Raw genomic sequence first — 20,374 nt, forward strand, 5'->3', positions numbered from 1 at the left:
ACAATTTACAATTTACAAAAAAAAAAAGAAATTCTCAGTTTTAACAACTACAAAAGCAACTAATATCAAATAAAGTTATTTGGTTCAAAAAAAATGAAGGGCAGTAATGTAAATCCAAATACTGCAAAGTTGTTTTTTGAAGAAGTAGTCTTGAGTTTAATACAAGGTACTAAACACTTTCAAAAATAATCACTTATTCTATGCAATTTTAAAGTCTTCAAAGAAAAAGTTAAGCAGTAGATGAAAAACAGGTATGTAGAAATAATGGTATAAAATATGTTTTTATACAAAATGTACCACTCTTAAATATATAAGGCTTAATATGAGTATTTTTGGATTATGAGTGTTGCACAGTTTTTAGAATAGTCTCAAACCACTCAAAATTCAGTATTTTTAAAATGTTAGGTTATTTCTGAAGTGAATGAACATGGTACAGGATGCAAAACTGTTTTTGAACTCAGGAGAGAATATATCTTTTGAATGCTTGATCTCAATACAAATTATACTTTCAGGAATGCCAAAATTTTGTAATATGAACTAATAACCATCAGGAATTGGCCCAAGTTTAAGCAGAAGAAAGGAGGACATAAGGTGTCAAACAGCTTAAGTCTGCCCTATGTAATTATACAGTCAAAATTACTTTTTACATCAAGTGCTTTAAAGAAAAAAATATTTGAGGGTATTATTATTTTATTAATAATACTTAATATCCAAGTAGAATTTTCTCAATTAGTTCCATTTTACCCATTTCCTTTGAAAAGTACCCTTCTGCCACAACATACACAAAAAATAGTCCATAATATGGTGACATCAGACACATGATAATTTGTAGTGTGGGCCTTAAACTGAGACCAAATCTTAATTAACCAAAGCTAGAGAGGTTTTCTTTCTTGCATATGCCCAAAGTAACTAATATCAACTCACATTTTCTGTATGCCTTGAAGAAGTTTTATTTAACATAATGAGAGGTTTAATAACTTATATTAAAGATTACACAGTGCTCTTCTGTTGTTGTTCACCAACTGTTTTTATGACGGTAACTCCGAGATCTGGAATATGATCGAAAATGAGAGTGTTTTGCTGTCTGTGCTTCCGTCTCAGAGTTGGCATACCCTTTGGGAGACTTACACGGGGAGCTTGCTATGGAGTCAGAATGTCTTCCATGTGATCTTGATTTTGTTCCTGAGCTAGTCTGCTTTTGAGGTGAATTTGATAGTGATTTTCCTATTGACTTGGACCTTTTTTGTAAGGACTTGGACCTTGACCGTCCTTGAGAGCCATTCCTTCTTGGAGTTCTTGACTGCCTTGCTGAGGTAGACTGCCTTGGTAGTGACTTGGAGCGAGACTTAGACTGGCTGTAAGAAAATCGCCTGTGTCGAGACCTGTAAATATTCACAATTTTAGCATATATACTTCATACAAAAACAGTTAATAGGTTAGGAAACAATAATTTCAGGAGTTTATATGCTTTACATGACATCAGTTATGTTTTTATCGGAAAAGAAACAATTCTAGTTTTATTATGCATGTTTTTGGTTCAAACATAAGTAACAAATTTATAGTATTTGTTATACTAGATTATATGACCAAAAGATTTTTACTTTGCTAGATATATCTTATGATATGGGATAGTTCTGAAGAAAATATCCTGCATATTTAGTCTAGATTATACAAATCCTAAAAGGTATGAAAATCTGAAGGAAAAAAAAAATGAAAAGAGAAAGAAAATAATCACTTAAATCTTATCAAATAATGCTTATAAAACAAAAATTTAGATGAGGCACTTCTGAAAATGACCAAGATAGAGAAATCTGTACTAATGTTCCCACAGAAAACAGCTGTATAAAAAAGCCAGACAACATTTATAAAACAATTTTTTGAAGGCATTAGAGAATAGCCAACATAACTTGAGGAGTTAAAAAGCTACGGATCTTTTACTAAGACAATTTTTCAAATGCCAGTATGGGGGTTTGGGGCCAGCCAGAATATGAGCAATATAAGCAAGAGACTACTTTCAACCAGAAAATGGCTATAAGTCTAAGCTGAAAAGACAAGAGGTTGGAATTCAGGGCTACCAAAAAGGCTGGGACTTAAGGGGTAAAATCTGAGAGATGAGGGAACTGCAGATGGAAAAAAACCCTAAAATCTGCCTACAAATTCTCAAGTCACTGGCTGTCTTCTAATCTGTGCAAGCCCAGGATGAGACTCTTAACAGTTAGCAAAAAGCAGCAGTTGGAACATTCAAGAATGAAGGTGAAATTTTATCAGATTCACAGTACTAAGGAAAGAAGCTAGAGTTAGAGCCCCCGCAAGATCAAGGAGCCTCAATAACCAGGGCTTCCAAATAAGAACCCAGAAGGGTAATATTGTACAGGTAAGGGTCATGCCCTAGGAGTAAGTGTAAAGCTAAAATAGATCAGTCTTACAATGCCTCAAACAATGTCTTGACAGGATCAAAGTGATATGCCAATACTCTGCCTACTAGAGAAAACAAGTTTCTCTGAAGGATGATATCATCCAAAGCTTTTATAATTTTTCATCGACAATGTCCAACATCCAGTAAAAAATCATGAGGTATGTGAAACACAGATACATATAAAATACAGCAACTAGGAAAAAACTAAGGAAAATAAAAGACAAAAGAAACAGACCCAAAGTATTTGTATGGATAATGATGTTATTCAGATGCAAATTTTAAAAAAGCACTATGACTAATTTGTGCAAGAAAACGAGAGGAAAAGATACAAAAAGAGACAAAAGATAGTCAATTTCAACATAACATGAATCTATAAGAAGAAACACAAATGGGCATTTTAGAACTGAAGATACATGATAGCTGACATTAAAAAGTCAGTAGATGGATTTAATAGCCATCAAAATAGAGCAGAAGTAAGAAACAGTGAACTGAAAACCAAATTCTTAGAGAAACACTATACTGAGAAATATAATCAGAGAAACACAATGAGAAAAGGAATTTTAAGAAATCCAAAACAGAACATAAGAGGTGTGTGGTACATAGTCACATGGCCAAAAAAAGAAACTAAATAAGGCAGAAGCAATATTTGAAGAGAGAGTTTAAAACTTTCCAAAACTAATCCCTAAAATTCCTAGAATTTTCCAACACTAAAGGCATCAATTCACAATTTCAAGAAGCTCAGTAAACCCCAAGTAGAATGAACATAAAAAAAAATACTACACTAGATATATCACAGTGACACTGCTAAAAACCAAAGTCAAAGAGAAAAATCTGAAAAATCCGTTTGAGTTAAGACAAATTACCTTCAAAGGAGCAGCATTAAGACTGACAGCTGACTATGGGTATTGAAAAACAATGGAACAATATTAAAGAAAAACAGGAAGAAAAATTCCCTGCCAACCTAGAATTCTATCCCCAGTAAAAATATCCCTCAAAATTGAATATAAAATGAAGATGTTTTCAGATAAACAAAAGCTGAGAGAATTCACTGCTAGCAGGCCTGAGCTATAAAAAATAGTAAAAGTTCTTTAGGCTGAAGGAAAATAATCCCAGAGAGAAGCATAGAACTGAAAGGAAGGAATAAAGAGTAAAGAAAGCATAAATATATTGAAGTAGAATATATTTTAGAATAAAAACACAGTATTTTAGGAATTATTAAATCATTCCTGTTGCAGACAGTTGAAGAAAACAAAATGGGAAAACTGTCCTTGAAAAAAAACCTAACACTTAAAAAAAAAAAGGACGCTCTAAGTTGGAGTAAAGACAAGAAGGCTGGGGGCAAATAACATTCTTTAGGAATATATACAAATTCACTGACATGTAAATTCAACAAAGATTAATGAAGTACCTAATATGTGCTAGGGACTACTGCCAAGAGCAGGGGATATAAGCATGAATGATAAATGTTCTTGCCTCTCCTGGGTTCACAGTCTAGTGATAGCAACAAACTAGTTTTTTTGCCCACATTACTAAAGGCAAAATTAGAGGCCTTTTTTTAATGAAGTTAATACTACATATACTGTATATACTTACAGATATGTTAGGTTTATATATATTCTGATGCACACACACACACACAATCTGATCATTATGAATACTCTGGGAGCTAGGTATGACTTGCATTCTTTATAATAGTTTTACAAATGAGAAAAACTGAGGTCAGGGAGGTTAAGCAATGGACTTGTAACTAGTGCAACTAGTACAAACAAGAAAATGTTCTCTCTATTCCTGATACTGCATGATGATTACAGATAACTGTTAAGACATTTTTTTTCTCTAGCCAAGTATTATATTTTACATTAAGTAGAAGGCGGAAAATTATGTGAATATTTAACTTTTTTAGGTCAGTTAGGGGGAAAACCTGGTTAACATAGGCTCTAATGCATTTGGAAACAACTGACATTCTTAATCAAATGGGCAATTTCTTTCTTGTCTTTTTTTCTTTTATAAACTATATCTTCTTTACCAAGGCCAGTGGATATTACTTAGTTGGTTAGGACAGTGCTGCTTTAGGCACAATTATATATATTTTGATCTTTGATACATTCATTGTATATATGTATCATCCAAATCATTCTAAACTTATGCTAAAATACATGTGCATAGTTTATACATACATATAGTCTATGTTCAGTATTATGGATAGATATATATAAATTCACAGTAATGTGAACCATTGAACACCACTCCCTTACAGTATCCATGTACTCTGTGAAGCCAGAAGCAGTACCACTGGTACTGATGTGGCTTTCCTACACAAGACAAATAAAAAATTTTTTTAATATTAATTTGCTCTCACCATGTTTTAAGTTCTATAAATATAACTTTCTATTAAGCATAGAAACTATAGATCAGAGTCTAAATCTCAAATAATCAACCAAGAGAAAACAGCTTTCCCTTAGCCATAGTACCAACTGAATTATTCCCTACAGATACAAGGGATATTTATTATATCCTTACACTATCAGAGAAAGTATGACAAAAAAGATCAAGTTCCAGAATAATATAACTGTTTCTAGTATTTCTTCACCGATCTTGGTAATGGCTCAATCCTGACCTGATTTCTTCTGGCTTATTAAAGAAGCTTAAGGCTTCCCCCCACCTTCATGCCTTCCTAAGGATGGGCCAAAATCAACGCATTTGGTTCACACCCAAGGAGATGGACTGATCTGCTATGTAAGATTCTAGGGCTCTGACTAGGCCATATTTTCTAGTGATTAGGATTCTTGGATATTAAAAAGTCATAGGATATAGATATGCTTTTCTTTTCCTCTCTTACTTCTATCTACTTGGCTGGAGGAATTGGAGCCTGGCTACATCGGTCTTATATTTAGAACTAGGGACTTGGAGCAAAGATTCACTCTCTGTAGCTCTGGTACATATATCCTATGTTAGATTTTTTCTTGTCTAGGCTCTTGGAGTTGAAGAATGGAGAGACTGGAGTGAAAGTAAGCAGCCCTAGTTATCAGCTGTGATTTGAAGCTAACTGCAGGCCTGTGTAGCTTAGGTACACTACATGCAATCCAGAAGAGCTAACTCACACTCCTCACAGAAAAAGCACACTGGTATGAATGCTGGTCATTCTTTAAGAAAAAGATTCACCTTAAAATTCTATGTGTCTGTGAGAAAATTATAGCATTAAGACTTAAAGTAAATAGTACAAATATTTAAAAATTAGGCATGCTGATACAATTTCAGTTATTATTTAAGTAAGTTCAAGTAGTTAATTTCCACTGTGACTTGCTATTAGTCTAATAGTAACAAACTCCTGGCTAGCAAAATAAGTTGCAAATATCTTTTCCTGAAAATTGTACTATTTTTATGTCTTCTTCCTACAATACTAGTATACTTAGAATTTATTCTTGAAAATAATTTGTCATTTATAAATATATTGATTTACATTAATTTTAATCAACTTCCTTTCCCAAATTACTATACTGTATTTCTTATGAGTTTTTAATTGTCAGAATTTAAGATTTTTAATTGTTGGGTTCACTTAGGAAGTTTTTATTTATTTAAAATTCCTCATTTTATTTGTTAAGTATACACTTTCAAATGTTTTGCTTTTTAATGAAATAAAAACACTGGAAGGTGTTATTTAACCCAAGTTAAATAACAGTACTTCATAGAGAAGAACACATCTGTTTCTACAAAGTTAATTCTTTAACATATATTAAACAAAATGATTTTGGTGGCTCGTTTTTGAAAACTCTTTAAAATGTTTTCCAGAGAAAGGAGAAAATTAAGTTTTCAATACTCTTATATTTTGTACTCACTCTTTAAGGCTATCAGACCACCTCCTATTTCTTCCCCATGAAGAACTTCTACTTCGAGTTCTCCTTTGGCTGGGGCTTCTTGATCTCCTATGATCATTTGGAGAACAAGGTTGACGTTCTTTTGATTTCATTTGGCCTGGTGCTAGAATATGAAGTGCAAGACTTGTAATTCATTATCTGAAAGCCACAATAAGCCAACTCAAATAGTATTATTTTCTGAAAGAATTTTAAAGTAAAACAGCTGTCATTGCTTGAAACTCATTCTTCTAAATAAGTAAGATCTAATGTTTAGTCACTTACTTTTGCGATCACCTTGCGCAAACTGTATTTCAATTTGACGGCCACATACCCACTTTCTATCGAGGTTATAAAGAGCATCTTCAGCATCACGAACATCTTCAAATATGACTAGCTGTTAAGGACACTTTGAACATCAGGTATCAAGTAAAAAATATTATTTTTAAAGAATTATTTACATGTGACATGAAACTAATAGAAAAAACATACTAAGATTTTATTAAGTTCACATCTCCAATATGAATAATCAGAAACAATTTCACTTTTATTATGAAACAGATGCCCATAATTTAGCATATAAATATAAAAAACAAATGTGTAACTATACTTTTACTGTATACATTAGTGTAGTTGCAGTGTGCATATATAATATGAAACATGTTATAAGAAATAAGTCCAGTATTGCCTAGTATTATAAACTGTTCAGGAGTCACTCCTTTCCATCAGGTAAAAGATTTATATTGTTTTCCACTGAAAAAAATCAGCATGCAGAAGAAGGCTTTATTCTGAAATTAAAATGACTCTTTCATCAAAAGGCTTTTTAATTATGGCATTAATTAAATTACCTATCACAAAACTGCACACAAACAAGTGAACTAAAATATTATATTTTCAAAACTGATTTTATCCTTTAAAAATGATATTACCTTTGAACCCACTGTTTTAAAATACCTTTATATATTACTTGGAATATAATTATAAAATATAAAAGCAATCTGTGAACATCTGGAATTACATATACTGGATTGTGATACCCCACTAACTCCCTTATCTATAAAAATTATATATTAAACCTAACTGAAATGGAAATAAGTTATAGAAAATGACTAAACAGCTGAATTTCAGGAGGTTGTTCACTGATTCAATTTTTTAAAAACAGAAAACAGAAAAAGCTCAAGGAATGCAATACAAAATGAGACTTTGGCAATTACCTCGGTGTCACTTGGTCTTGAACCTTGACCTTTACTCTTTAAGGCTTGCAAGATGTACTTTATAAGAGACACAGAACCAAGAAAATCAGACTTGGCTTTGACTCTGGAACTCTGAGTAAATGTAGGAAAGCTGAAGTCTCAACCTGGTGTTGGCTTTGTCTTTTGCTTGATAAAAAAAAGACTTCCCCTCTTCCAGGTCTTTATATCTGTGTCCACCTTCCCTCTTTACTCCTTGATACTTGAACTTGAGGTGCCTTTTGTCTCGCCTGCTTGGTTTACACTTGGATTCTAGCTAATAGGTTGGTTCAAACTGGGGGCACTTGCCAGCTACTGTGGACTGCTTTATATTTTCTGAGATAAAGAAATAAACACATTTAATTAGGCAATATTAATCTCATAGTATATACTCCTGAATACATGTATGTACATGTATATGTATGTAGTATATTCACATGCATATAGTAAAATAAAGGATATTGAACATAAGCAAATCCTCTTGGGCGGCGGGTGTAGAAGTCAAGTGGAATGTAAACGTCTACTATAGGGCCATATCGACCGAATTCACGGCGTAAGTCCTCAGGCCTGAAGAATTTTAGAAATAAGGCAAAGAAATATGGATAGCCATATTAAAATATTTTGCCTACAAAAATCTGGTTGAAACCTTAAAAAGAAAGTAAATTATCTAGACTAGCATTACCTAAATTGTCTCTCATAAGAATCAACCAGGGTTTAAAAAGGAAGAAAAACAGAAAGAAAACAAATTCTCAGTTTTGGAGATTCTGATTCAAGGGTCTGGATTAGGGGCTGGAAATCTCCATTTTTACAAGCACTCCAGGTGGCTACTATGCTTAGTAAGGTTGGGGAAACACTGACCTATCACACTTACCATTAAAGTTATTCCTAATACAAGACTTTCTAACTGTCAATATAAAGAGTTCTAACTATTAACTATTTCATTAAGAACACATTCATTTGCCTCAGTATAATTTCATGTTTATGTTTATTTTGTTTTCAGTCAGCAAGAATTAGGACTTCTTTAGAAAAAAAGCTATTCTTCAGGCTTTAAAGAAAATGGATGTTTTACTTTTAATATAAACCAGAATAACTACCATATTCTCAAATATTTTTGAGTCTTCTATATGCCTTCTACTGTGACAGGTACTAAAGAGGGGAAACCAAAGAAATACATAGCATGAAATTCGTCTTCTTGGAATTATAATTTAACTGAAGAGATAAAATACTTAGCGCTAACAGCTGACGTAGAGCATTTATATGCCAGCCGTTGCTCACCTTAAGACCACTTAGTTCTCACAGCACCCTGTGGTCGCTTACCGACGAGGGCACATATAACTCACCAAGCCAGCAAATGAATGAGCCAGAACCAGACTCCCACAGCCTGACCCCAGTCTGTGTTCACAACCACCCCACCCTACTGCCTCACGGAGATCTTAGAGATTCAGCACCAAGTTTTGAGCACAAAATATGGCTCAGAAAAAGTAAGAGAACTTCAAAACATATTGTGCAGGAAAAGGACTCAAAGATGACTACAAAGCTTCTTGTTTGGGCAAATAGAAGAAAGACGGTGTCAATGACAGAAGTTAGCTGAAAAAGAGACTGAAGAGGGAGGAGAAAGGCAGAAGCTTTGGGATTTAGAGATGTCAAATTTGAGGTGATGGTGGAACATTCAAGAGTTCTGTAAGCAACTGAAAATTGTGATTATACAAGTTGTATTAATTAATTTTATTATCCTCTGAAGACTAGAAGTCAGTGATTAAAGCTAGAGATGTGGGTTGAGTAGTTATTACATAAAGGTTTAACTAACACTAAGTATCTACTATATACCCAGCAGTATATTGATATTATGACATACTTTATTACTTATTATTTTTTATTTCATTCAGTACTCACTGTAATATGTTTAGTCATCTGCCTTTCCTGAGACTTAGCATTAAAGGGGAGTGACACTGTCTGTTTCTGTCGTTATTCATTCAACCAATACTTACTGAGCACCTACTATCACAGCAAGGCTGATATGGAATATCAGGAGATGCAAGAATAGGAATATGGAGAGTCAGAAAAACACAATTCTTGCTCCCATAAACACAGATTACAGGATAAAGATTCTCAACCATTCCTGAATACTGGAATCATCCGTGAAGCGAATATAATAGAAACAGGTACTTCAGCCTGATGCGTTAACCTTGGGCCTAATTAGTACTTCACATGGTGAGCCTCAATTTTACGTTTAGTTTTTTTAAGGATTACATAGGCAATTCTGAGATTCAGAGTTGAGAATCACTTCTAAAGCAAGTGTCTTCACACCAGTGTATCTCAGTACCTAGCATACTTGCTTGGCACATTCTAAGTGCTCAATATATATCTGCTGTTTTATGAATAAAGAATCTATTGTTTTAACCATTTAATAATCAAGGAAACAGTGACCAGTTACCTTGCCCAGAGGTACATACAGCCAGCCAGTAGCAAAGCTAGATTCAAATGAATGTAGTCTGAGACAACCAAAGCAATCAACCACACATGGGTGGCTGATAGGAAAAGAATCTTAGATAGTGTATAAAGGAGGAGGCTGCAGCAATGTGTGTCACAGAGGCTTGGAGTCCCAGAAGCCAAGGGTGGTAGGCCTCTGAAGAAACCAATCTCAAAAGAGCTGGCTCCCATTCATTGTCTCCACTTCCTCACCTACTAGCTGTTGTTTTGTTTTCATTTATTTTTGTATTCTTGGTGTGATCTATTTTGACATTCAGAAAAATACAAAGGATAATAAAGAGCAATATACCGACCAACAAGATGCATTATCTCAATACTTGCTGTAATTTTTAGTATTATTTTAGAAATGAGACATTATACCCTTTTACCTAGAAGCAATCATTGGTGTCTATCATTCCTCTGTATATTTTTAATGCAAATGCATATATCCATATGTGTTTTGATATATATCAAATTGTATATAAACAGTACCAAACTACTTGTACAATTGTGTATCTTGCCTTTTCCTTCCTTGAGATTTCTCCATCTCTAGTGCATTCATTTTAACTCTGTATTGGTATTGTTACGAAAAAAGCACGTTTTATTCATCCACCTTTCTGTAGATGAACTTTAAGACGCCTTTTTTAACACTGCAAATTGTGCTACAGTACACATGCTACCTAAAGCTCCACTGGAATTCTCTGGGACGCACCACTAGCAACGCCATTGGTAGCTGGAGAGTATGTATATCTTCAGCTTCACTACATGTTCTCCAAAGTGGCCAAGTCAACTTACACTCCTCAAAACGCACATGAGAATTCCTACTGCTCCACCTCCTCCTCATTAACACCTTTGAATCCTTGCCATTCTGAAAGAAATAAAGGGAATGGGTATCTCATCGTCTTAATTTTAACTTACCTAGAGTTGCAATACTTTTATGCTTATGAGTCATTTATTTTGTATTAAAACCTAGGAGTAGAATTTCTGGGTTAAAGAACATGTGTATATCAACTTTTAAAAAACTGCCAAACAGTTCTGCAAAGTGGCTGTGCCATTTTAAACTCCTGTAAGGGTTTCAGTTGTTCTAATCTTTGGTAGAACTATTTTATGAATTGTCAGTCTTCTTAATTTTAACCATTCAAATGGTTGTTAAGTGGAATCTCACTGTGGCTTTAATTTGTATTTCCCAAACGACAAATAATGTTGAGCACCTTTTCAAGTGTTAATTAGCCATTTGTATGTATTTCCTTGTGAAGTGTCTGTTTTGAGATTTTTCCCCATCTTTAATAACGTTTATCTTTTATTACTGAGTTGTAAAAGTTCTTTATATATTCTGAAAAGAAGTCCACTGTCAAATATGTTTTGTGAATGTTTTCTCCCAGTCTGTGGCTTGCCTACTTACTTTCTTAATGGTATTTTTTAATGAAAACAAATTTTAACTTTGGTGAAATCTAACTGATCAATGTTATTTTGTATGGTAACTGCTTTCTTTGTCCTGTAAGAAACCTTTGCCTATCCCTAGGCCATGAAAACAAATTTTAACTTTGGTGAAATCTAACTGATCAATGTTATTTTGTATGGTAACTGCTTTCTTTGTCCTGTAAGAAACCTTTGCCTATCCCTAGGCCATGAAGATATTCTATCTTTTCTTCTAAAAGCTTTATAGTTTCATCTTTTAGATTTCAGTGGATGATCAGCTCAAATTATGATGTGTGGTAAATGATGCAGTTCATTTTCTTTCCTATATGGATATCCAGTTGATACAGCACCATTAGCTGAAAACACTCTCCTTTTCCCAGTGGACTATTTTGATACCTTTGTCAAAAAACAATTAATTCTGTAATTCTACTTATAGAATTCTGTTCTATTGATCTATTTGTCTATCCTTAGGCTAATATCACACTGTCCTGACTACTTTATCTTTCCAATAAGTCTTTAAGTCATGTAATATAACTCTTCCAACTTCGGTGGCCTTTTTCAATATTAGTTTGCCTAAAACTCTCAACACAGTGGGTATAGAAGAAACATACCTCAACATAATGAAGGCCACACATAACAAACTCACAGCTCATGTCATACTCAACAGCAAAAGCTGAAAGCTCTTCCTCTAATATCAGGAACAAGACAAGGATGCCCACTCTCACCCCTTTTATTCAACACAGTATTTGAATTGCTAGCCACAGCAATTAGGCAAGAAAAAAGAAATAAAAATCATCCAAACTGGAAAAGAAGAAAAACTGTCACTATTTGCAGACAACTTGATACTACATACAGAAAACTCTAAAGACTCCATCAAAAAAAACAATTAGAATAAATGAATTCAGTAAAGTTGCAGGATACAAAGTTTACATGTAGAAATCAACTGTTTACCTGAAGTAATAATAAGCTATCAGAGAAATAAGAAAACAATCCTATTTACAGCTGCATCAAAAAGAAAAAAATACCTAGGAATAAAATTTAACCAAGGAAGTGAAAGACCTGTACTCTGAAAACTATAAGACACTGATGAAAGAAACTAAGAAAGCACAAATAAATGGAAAGATAAACCATGCTTATGGATTTTAAGAATTAATATTGTTAAAATGTCCATTACCCAAATCAATCTACAGATTCAGTATAACCCCTATCAAAATACCAACTGCATTTGTCACAGAACTAGAACAAAAAATCTTAAAATTTGTATGGAACCACAAAAATCCCTGAATAGCCAAAGCCATCTTGAAAAAGAACAAGGCAGGAGGTATCACACTCCCTGATTTCAAACTGTCCTTTGTAGTAGCTATGGTAATCAAAACAGTATGTTACTGCAATGAAAACAGACAGATCAGTGGAGTAGAACAGAGACCAAGAAAAAAGCCCATGCAGATATGGTCAATTAATCTACAACAAAGGAGGCAAGAATATACAATAGGAGAAAACAGTCTCTTCAATAAACAGTGATTGGGAAACTGGAGAGCTACATGCAAAAAGAATGAAACTGGACCAACTATCTTACACTGAATACAAAAATAAATTCAAAATGGATTAAAGACTTGAATGTAAGACCTGAAACCATACAACTCCTAGAAGACAACATAAGCAGTAAGCTCTCTGACACTTGTCTTACCAATATTTTTTTGAACCAGTCTCCACAGACAAGGGCAACAGGAGCTAAAACAAACATATGGGATTACATCAAACTAAAAAGCTTTTTGCACAGTGAAGGAAACCATCTAAAAAATGAAATGGCAACCTACTGATGAAAGAAGATAACTGCAAGTCATATCTGATAAGCGGTTAATATCCAAAATACATAAAGAACTTACATAATTAAAAAGAAAAAAACCCCCAATTTAAAAAACAGAGGACTTGAATAGACATATTTCCAAAAAGACATACAGATGGCCAACAGGAACATAAAAAGATGCTCAACATCACTAATCATCAGAAAAATGCAAATCAAATCTACAATGAGATACCACCACACACCTGTCAGATTGGCTTTCATTATAAAGACAAAAAATAACAAGTCAAGATGAATGTGGAGAAAAGGTGGAATTGTTGGTGGGAATATAAACTGGTCCAGCCCCTATGGAAAACAGTATGGAAGTTCTTCAAAATATTCTGAATAGAACTACCATATAATCCAACAATTCCACTTCTGAGTGTTTACCCAAAGAAAAGGAAAACACTACTTCAAAAATATATATACATCCCTATGTCCTCTGCAACATTTACAATTGCCAAGATATGGAAGCCACCTAAGTGTCCATCAATAGATGAATGGATAAAAAAGATGTGGTGCAATAGAATATTAGCCATAAAGAAGAACGAAATCTTGCCGTTTGCAACAACATGGGTATCATGAGAAATGAAGTATGTCAGACAAAGAGGGACAAATACCCTATGATTTCACTTACATGTGGAATCTAAAAAACAAAACAAACAAAACAGAAACAGACTCAAAAATACAGAGAAAAAGCTAGTGTTGCCAGAGCTGTGTGTGTCAGGGGCTGGACAAAATAGGTGGAGGGGAATAAGAGGTACAAACTTCCAGATATAAAATAAGTAAGTCACAGGGATGTAAAGTACAGCATAGGCAATATTGTCAGTAATAGTTTAACAACTTTGTATGGTGACAGATGGTAACTAGATTTATTGTGTGGATCATTTAATAATGTATAAAAATAACAAGTCACTAGAATGTACACCTAAAGCTAACAGAATATTGTATGTCAATTATGCTTCAATTTAAACAAATATTTTTCCCTGACCTCTGTATTTTCCCAGTTTTATACAATGAGAAAGTATATTATTACTTATTTAATAAGGAAAAATAAAATAACCTTGTTAATTTTTTTTTTTAAGATTACTTTGGCTAATCTGGATCCTTTGACTATCAATATATATTAGAATTAACTCCTTGGTTTCTATTTTTTAAGAAACCTTTGTTCAGGAATGCCTTGACTCTATAATATAATCAATTTGGGAGAACTGATAATTTTGTCTTCCAATCCAAGAAAATGGTGTATCTATCCATTTATGTTGCTCTTTAATTTCTCCTGCAATATGTTGTAGTTTTCAGTGCAAAAATTTTTATATTTCTTTTGTTAAACTTACTCCTATGTTTTTTGATACCACATAAATGGAAAGTCTTTTTATCTCACTTTTTCCCAATTACTTGCTGTTCATATAAAGAAATAGAACTCTCATAAATTTATCCTGTATCCCAATAACTTTCTAAAACCCATTACTACTACAATTTTCTGCAAATAAACATTTCATCTATGAATAGTGACAGATTTTACTTCTACCTTTACAATTTTAATGGCTTTTATTTATTTTTCTTGTCTTGTTACACTAGTTTGAATCTGCAATAAAATGCTGAATAGAGGTGTGAGAGTAGGAATCCCTTTTTCTGATCTTAGAAGGAAACCATTTAATTTTTACAATTAAACATGATGTTAGCTATATGTTTTTCATACATGCCCTTTCATCATTCCCTTCTATACTTAGCTGGTTGAGACTTTTTATTATGAATCTTGCTAAATTTTGTTTAATGCTTGTTCTGTATCACCATCAATATCAACTCATATACACAATAACCAAAGAATGCTACTAAGTATGGCCAAGAAATATAACAGATCCTTGTTCCTCCACCAAAATGGGAATGTTTTGAGTTTTGAACATTACTTTGTTTCATTAGAAAACCATTATCTGACATTAAAAAAAATATTACTCCTCTATACAGTAAACAACCAAAGATACTAAAATAAATATCCTTCCTGGTCCACATCTTGTTTCACCAGTGAAAAGAAAAATAATACAAATTACAAAATTTTTAATTGTATTTTTAAATCTTTCTTTAGTTCTTAAGCACAATTTTGTTTCTAATTTATGCTAACAAATGTTATGCTAACCTATGTCTTTTAATATCTTATGCTTTATAGTATACATTAAAATGGCCACTTCAAAGACACATTTTAAATAAAGTTTGGTCTTGTTATAAAACTAACATTTTTATTAAATAAAATTTAAAAACAGGGAAAAGAAAACCACTCAAATGGATTTCTTTCAGGCCCATACTCTGTAGTTTTTGCTTTTCTTCATTCTTTATATAATTAAGATCACACTGTATATATAATTTTATGCCCTGATTACTTAAATATTTATTCCAATGATTTTCTTTACAAGCATACTAAATGTTTAAGCTAATTCAAAATGTGTCTAAGTGTCACACTGCTAGTTAACTTACACTGTATGTCACCCTGTACAAAAAAAGCTATTAATATAGGTTACATATGATCATTCTACTTTCGTAACACGACTTAATGGCTGTGCAATCTTAATCTCTCTAAGCCTTGGTTTCTTACCTCGTAAAATGGGGTTAATAAAGAGCATACATTATAGGGTTCTTATGAAATCTGTACAATATATGTAAAGTTTTTAGTGTAGCGCCTGGCACATAGTAAGTATCCAACAAATGTTAGCAATTACTATTACTCCATTAATACAAACTTCCTAGTTTTTGGTTTGGTTTTTTTAGAGAAACATCGTGTTTAATGGTAAAGCTTAGCACACTCCAGCACAGGGACAGGCAGGTGACCCCCTCCACAGAGCCTCACATGGCGAAGAGGATGAGGGAGGTGAGCATCAAACAGAAGAGCCCCCTGGCCTCAGACAGGGCAAAGCCCAGAATGGTAGAGAAGAGCTGCTGTTTGAGAGATGGGTTCCTGGCATAGCCAATCATCAAGCTGCCCAACACTGATTCAGGTGTGCCCCTGAACCAACCACACCAAGTGCGGCAGCCCCAGCACCAATAAAGTTGGCTGCTGTGTCAATGTCTCAGGAGACAACACTGGTCTGGAACTCCCATCTGGCCACCTGGAGTTGGGAGCCACTGTAGGAAGGCTGTTTAGATAGATCTCTGGCCTACTCAGGAAGGAGGCAGACAAAGGCCTGATTAGACCGCTTGTACAACAGTGGACCAGAGCAGGAATGATAGTACTGTGGTGGTCTACATTTTTTCAGTATCCCAGCTTTAGCTCAACGTTTGAGCCCTAGGCTCAAACCTCCTAGAGTTTGATTGCCCCCAGTGACAGGGCTAAAAAGTGGTAGAAAAAATGGAAAAGAAAATTAATAAACATTGATTATCAGTCTCGATTACTCAATAGTAGATTATCTAGATCAGAGGTCATGTGTCACCAGCAAATGTGTTTTATTTAGTCGCCACAATGTTTAAACATTTAAAAAGTATATGTTGAAACACGATACTGCAGGTTTTTTATAGCTTTTAAATCTATAAAATGGGAATTTCATGAATTAAATGCCAACACTTTGAAACCAAGTTTATACTCACAGAAGTTTCTGACTTTCTTTGAAAATTCTTAAAATGTGGCAACAAGTCCAAATGAGTACACAGCGGTTATCAGCATAGTAGCGGCTGCTGTTCCCCCTTTGGATGGCACATGTTCACTTCCATTTGTTAAAGTCCACACCACCCTATTGTGCCTTATAACCTGAAAACTTCACTCATTCATGTTACCCTGACTGGCCCCTGTGGCCATGAGAATTGGAAACCTCATTTTTCTTGTAGACACACTGGAGAGACTTAGTGCTTATTCAGTGTTCAAGTGGTTTGTTCAACGGCGGGAATTTTTTTATTTACCCTACCCAGATTATAAATGTTGCCTATTTTCTATGTAATGTATTGATAAACAGAGAGAAGCTATGTAAACACAGGCATCTTTAGATGTTAATTAAGATCCATTAACTCACTGTATACTGATGTGATGTATAAGGATCAAATTTTAAAAATACTTAACATTTACTCCTTAACAGTAATAAACTATGACGATTATCCCAAATGGCTCTGGAGTCAAAGGCTCCAAAATATGTGTACCTGTTGTTAAGTTCCAAGTCATTAAAACTGAGCTTCAGCTTTCCCTACTGTACGTCAAGATAATACTGCATACCTATAAAGGTGTGGGGGGGGGGGCGTGAAAACCCAGTGAAATTAAATATTAATGCCCCCACCCGACTCCATCCCCATTCCGTTTGGCTCCTACTAAGGAAGAAAGTGCTCTATGAAGAAGTCATTCCTTAAGATCTATGTTGAGGCATTATGTGGTCAATCCTCAAAGGGAGGCGTGTGGGTCAGAGTCGACCAAGGAAGTCTATCCAAACCGTTATAATGGGTGTTTATTCTGTACTGAAAACTTAAAGAAAACAAATGTCATTCACTGAAGTTATCCTTCGTATACAGTAAAAAAATGTGTAACTTATAAAATTGAACCAGTACCACCTGTATGCAGACCAGACTGAAGAAAAGGCCATTTCAAGGCCCAAGGAACTCATTGTGTTACAGGACGGTCTCACCATGCCCAATTCCTCTTCATCTAGAAGCTAAGACCAAGGCTCTATCAGAGCACGGCGGCGACAGCGGGGCTAAAACGCAGGCAGCAGCCCGAGCCGAACCACGCACGGCCAGGGCTGGGGGGACCCTGGGCCGCCGGGAGGCGGCTGCTGCGCTCCTACGAGGCGCGAGCACAGGAAAGGCGCCCACGCACGAGGGGCGGTGCCCGGGGCGCGGACAACGCGGCGCGCCAGACGCGGATCGCCGCCCGGGGGCGGGACGCCGGCCGGGAGGGCGGAAGCCCGAGTCCCGCCCGGGCCGCGGAAGCCGAGGGTTCACACCGCCCCCGGAGGGGCGACTCCGCGGAGAGCCCGGGCCCGGCCCCCGGGAGAGGCGGGCAGACCCGCCGGGACGCGGCCGTTGCCCCGCCCCTCCCCGCGCCCACCCTGCGGCCGCCGCTCACCTGGTGGCGTCGGCGACGTTCCTGACGAACAGGGAGGTGTTGGGGGGCCTCGTGTAGCGAGACATGGCGGCTTCCTCCGTTCCTTCAGCGTCTGCCCGCGGCCGCCGGGCTGGCTCCGTCCCTCGCCGCCGCTGCTGCAGCCCCAGCCGCGTCCTCCGGCCCCCGGCGCGACCTCCTCCCCTCGGCCCGGCGTCGCGCAGCCGCAGAGGCGGGCGCGGCGAGCGGCTGTTGCGCCGTCCGCGCGGGGGGCGGGGGGCGTGAGGGGTCCCGGGCGGGGAGGGTCCGGGGAGCTGGCAACGTGCGACTCCCGGAGTCTGCGGGGATGCGGGAGGGGGCGGCGCTGGAGGCCCACGGTCCGAGGGAACCTGCGGAGGGGGCGACTCCAGGATGCAAGGGCATCCGGAGCAGGGGGCGACGTGCTGGGCCCGACGGGACCAGAGAGAGAGGGGCGGCGCAGGGGGCCGCGGTCCGACGGCGGCTGGGGTCACAGTGTGCCGGGAGGTCAGAGGCCACAGGGGTCCTCGGGGATTGGAGGATCTGGAGAGAGCCCGGAGTCGAGTGGGTGGAGGCGAAGGCGGCGGTCATCAGCGCAACAGCCCCGAAGGCCGCTGGGGCCATCATCTCGGCATCCTCAGCCCAAGAACTTGGCAGTTGTTCCAACTCCTGCCCCTTTTGTCTTGAGCCTTAATAGTTTTTCAAACTGTGAGAATTCCTTTTTGTTTTTCTGTTTTAAATGTTTTGATTCTTCATTATTCGCTTAGGGCATACTCTTCAATATATTGTAAGTACAGGCCTTCAAATGTTTATTGAGCACCTACTATGCACCAGAGACGCTTCTAGGTGTGGGCTCTAACAAACAGGGTAAGTCCGCACCCTCATAGAGCTTATGTAGAGCTTAAAGAAAAGGACAGACAGTAAGCAAATGAACAGGTGAAAGCACTGAAAATGCAGTGGCCTTTAAGCAAATTAAATTTATCCTCTCCCCCTCTCTCCAAAAACATTTGGCCCTTTCTAGTTACCCTACCGCCTTCATGTTTCTCCTATAGTTGGCATAGTCTGTTACCCAGGACTGTAACCAGGTAACCTGTAATTATTAGTAGCCACCCCTTTTCATGTCTAAGGGGTGGGTTTTGGAGGATAAATAATACAGTCATCTTACCTACGCAGTTCGCAGCTGTGTAAAGGCTGTGAGAATTTCCTAAGGTCTGCAAAATCTTCTCAAACAGTGGTTATTCCTTCAAAAAGTAATTGCTGTGGCCCAGCAGGCATAGAGCTAGACTGGAAATACAACAGGAGGTGGGCAGGGTTCCTGTTCTCAAGGAGCTTACAATTTCATAGGGAGGCAGAATCTAATAACCACAGTAATAAAGATACAAACTATGGTAAGGGCTAAGAAAAGAACTATATGCTGCTGAGAGGGGACCCTATGGGGTTTGGCAAGCAGGTCTACAGGATCACTAACTTAACGCATAAGGAGTCTTGGAGAAATACTTGAAGAAAGAAGAGGAATCCATGCATTGGAACAGCATGTGCAAAGGCTTTGAGGCAATGTAGGAAATGAAATGAGGCAAACAGGAGCATAAAGCTGGAGAAGAACAGGAAAATGAAGCTGGAGAGTAGGCTGGGTTTGCAGTAGGAAAGTTTGGAATGCTGTTTTGGTTTGCTAGGACTGTGGTAACAAATTACCAAGAAACCCAGTAGTTGAAAAACAATGGAAATTTATCCTGTCACAGCTCCAGAGACCAGAAGTCTGAAATCAAGATATTGGCAGGGCCATCCTCCCTCCGAACTCTCTAGGGGAGAATCCTTCCTTCTTCCAGTCTCTCGTGCCTGCAGGCATTCCTTGGCTTGTGGCTGCATAGCTGCAATTTCTGCCTCCATATTCACATCACTCTCTCTGTGTTTTATATGGACATTTGTCTTTGGATTTAGGGCCCGCTCAGGTAATCCAGGATGAGCTCATCTCAAAATCCTTCACTGAACCTGCAGAGACCCTTTTCAAATAAGATCATCTACATGGAGTTAGGACATGGACATATCTTTTCTGGGGCCACCATTCAACCACTACACTGAGCTTGCAGACAAGAGACTTGACTTGGTAGGAAGTAAGAA

General features: G+C 36.9%; 1 protein-coding gene and 1 pseudogene across 1 annotated transcript; both read right to left on the minus strand.

Annotated features, from left to right (window-relative positions):
• Positions 1–247: 247 nt before the first annotated feature.
• On the minus strand, positions 248–18,388 carry SRSF12 (serine and arginine rich splicing factor 12). The gene is made up of 5 exons (XM_036912197.2): positions 18,263–18,388; positions 7,934–8,063; positions 6,553–6,664; positions 6,253–6,394; positions 248–1,382 (listed from the first exon to the last, which is right to left on the minus strand). Exons 1-5 carry the CDS (start codon positions 18,325–18,327, stop codon positions 1,016–1,018), a joined length of 816 nt encoding a protein of 271 aa, XP_036768092.2. The 5' UTR covers positions 18,328–18,388; the 3' UTR covers positions 248–1,015.
• On the minus strand, positions 16,066–17,496 carry LOC118925852 (ATP synthase F(0) complex subunit C1, mitochondrial-like; annotated as a pseudogene).
• Positions 18,389–20,374: the final 1,986 nt, after the last annotated feature.

Source organism: Manis pentadactyla, chromosome 12 (genome assembly GCF_030020395.1).
Source record: "Manis pentadactyla isolate mManPen7 chromosome 12, mManPen7.hap1, whole genome shotgun sequence".
Classification (NCBI taxonomy): Eukaryota; Metazoa; Chordata; class Mammalia; order Pholidota; family Manidae; genus Manis; species Manis pentadactyla.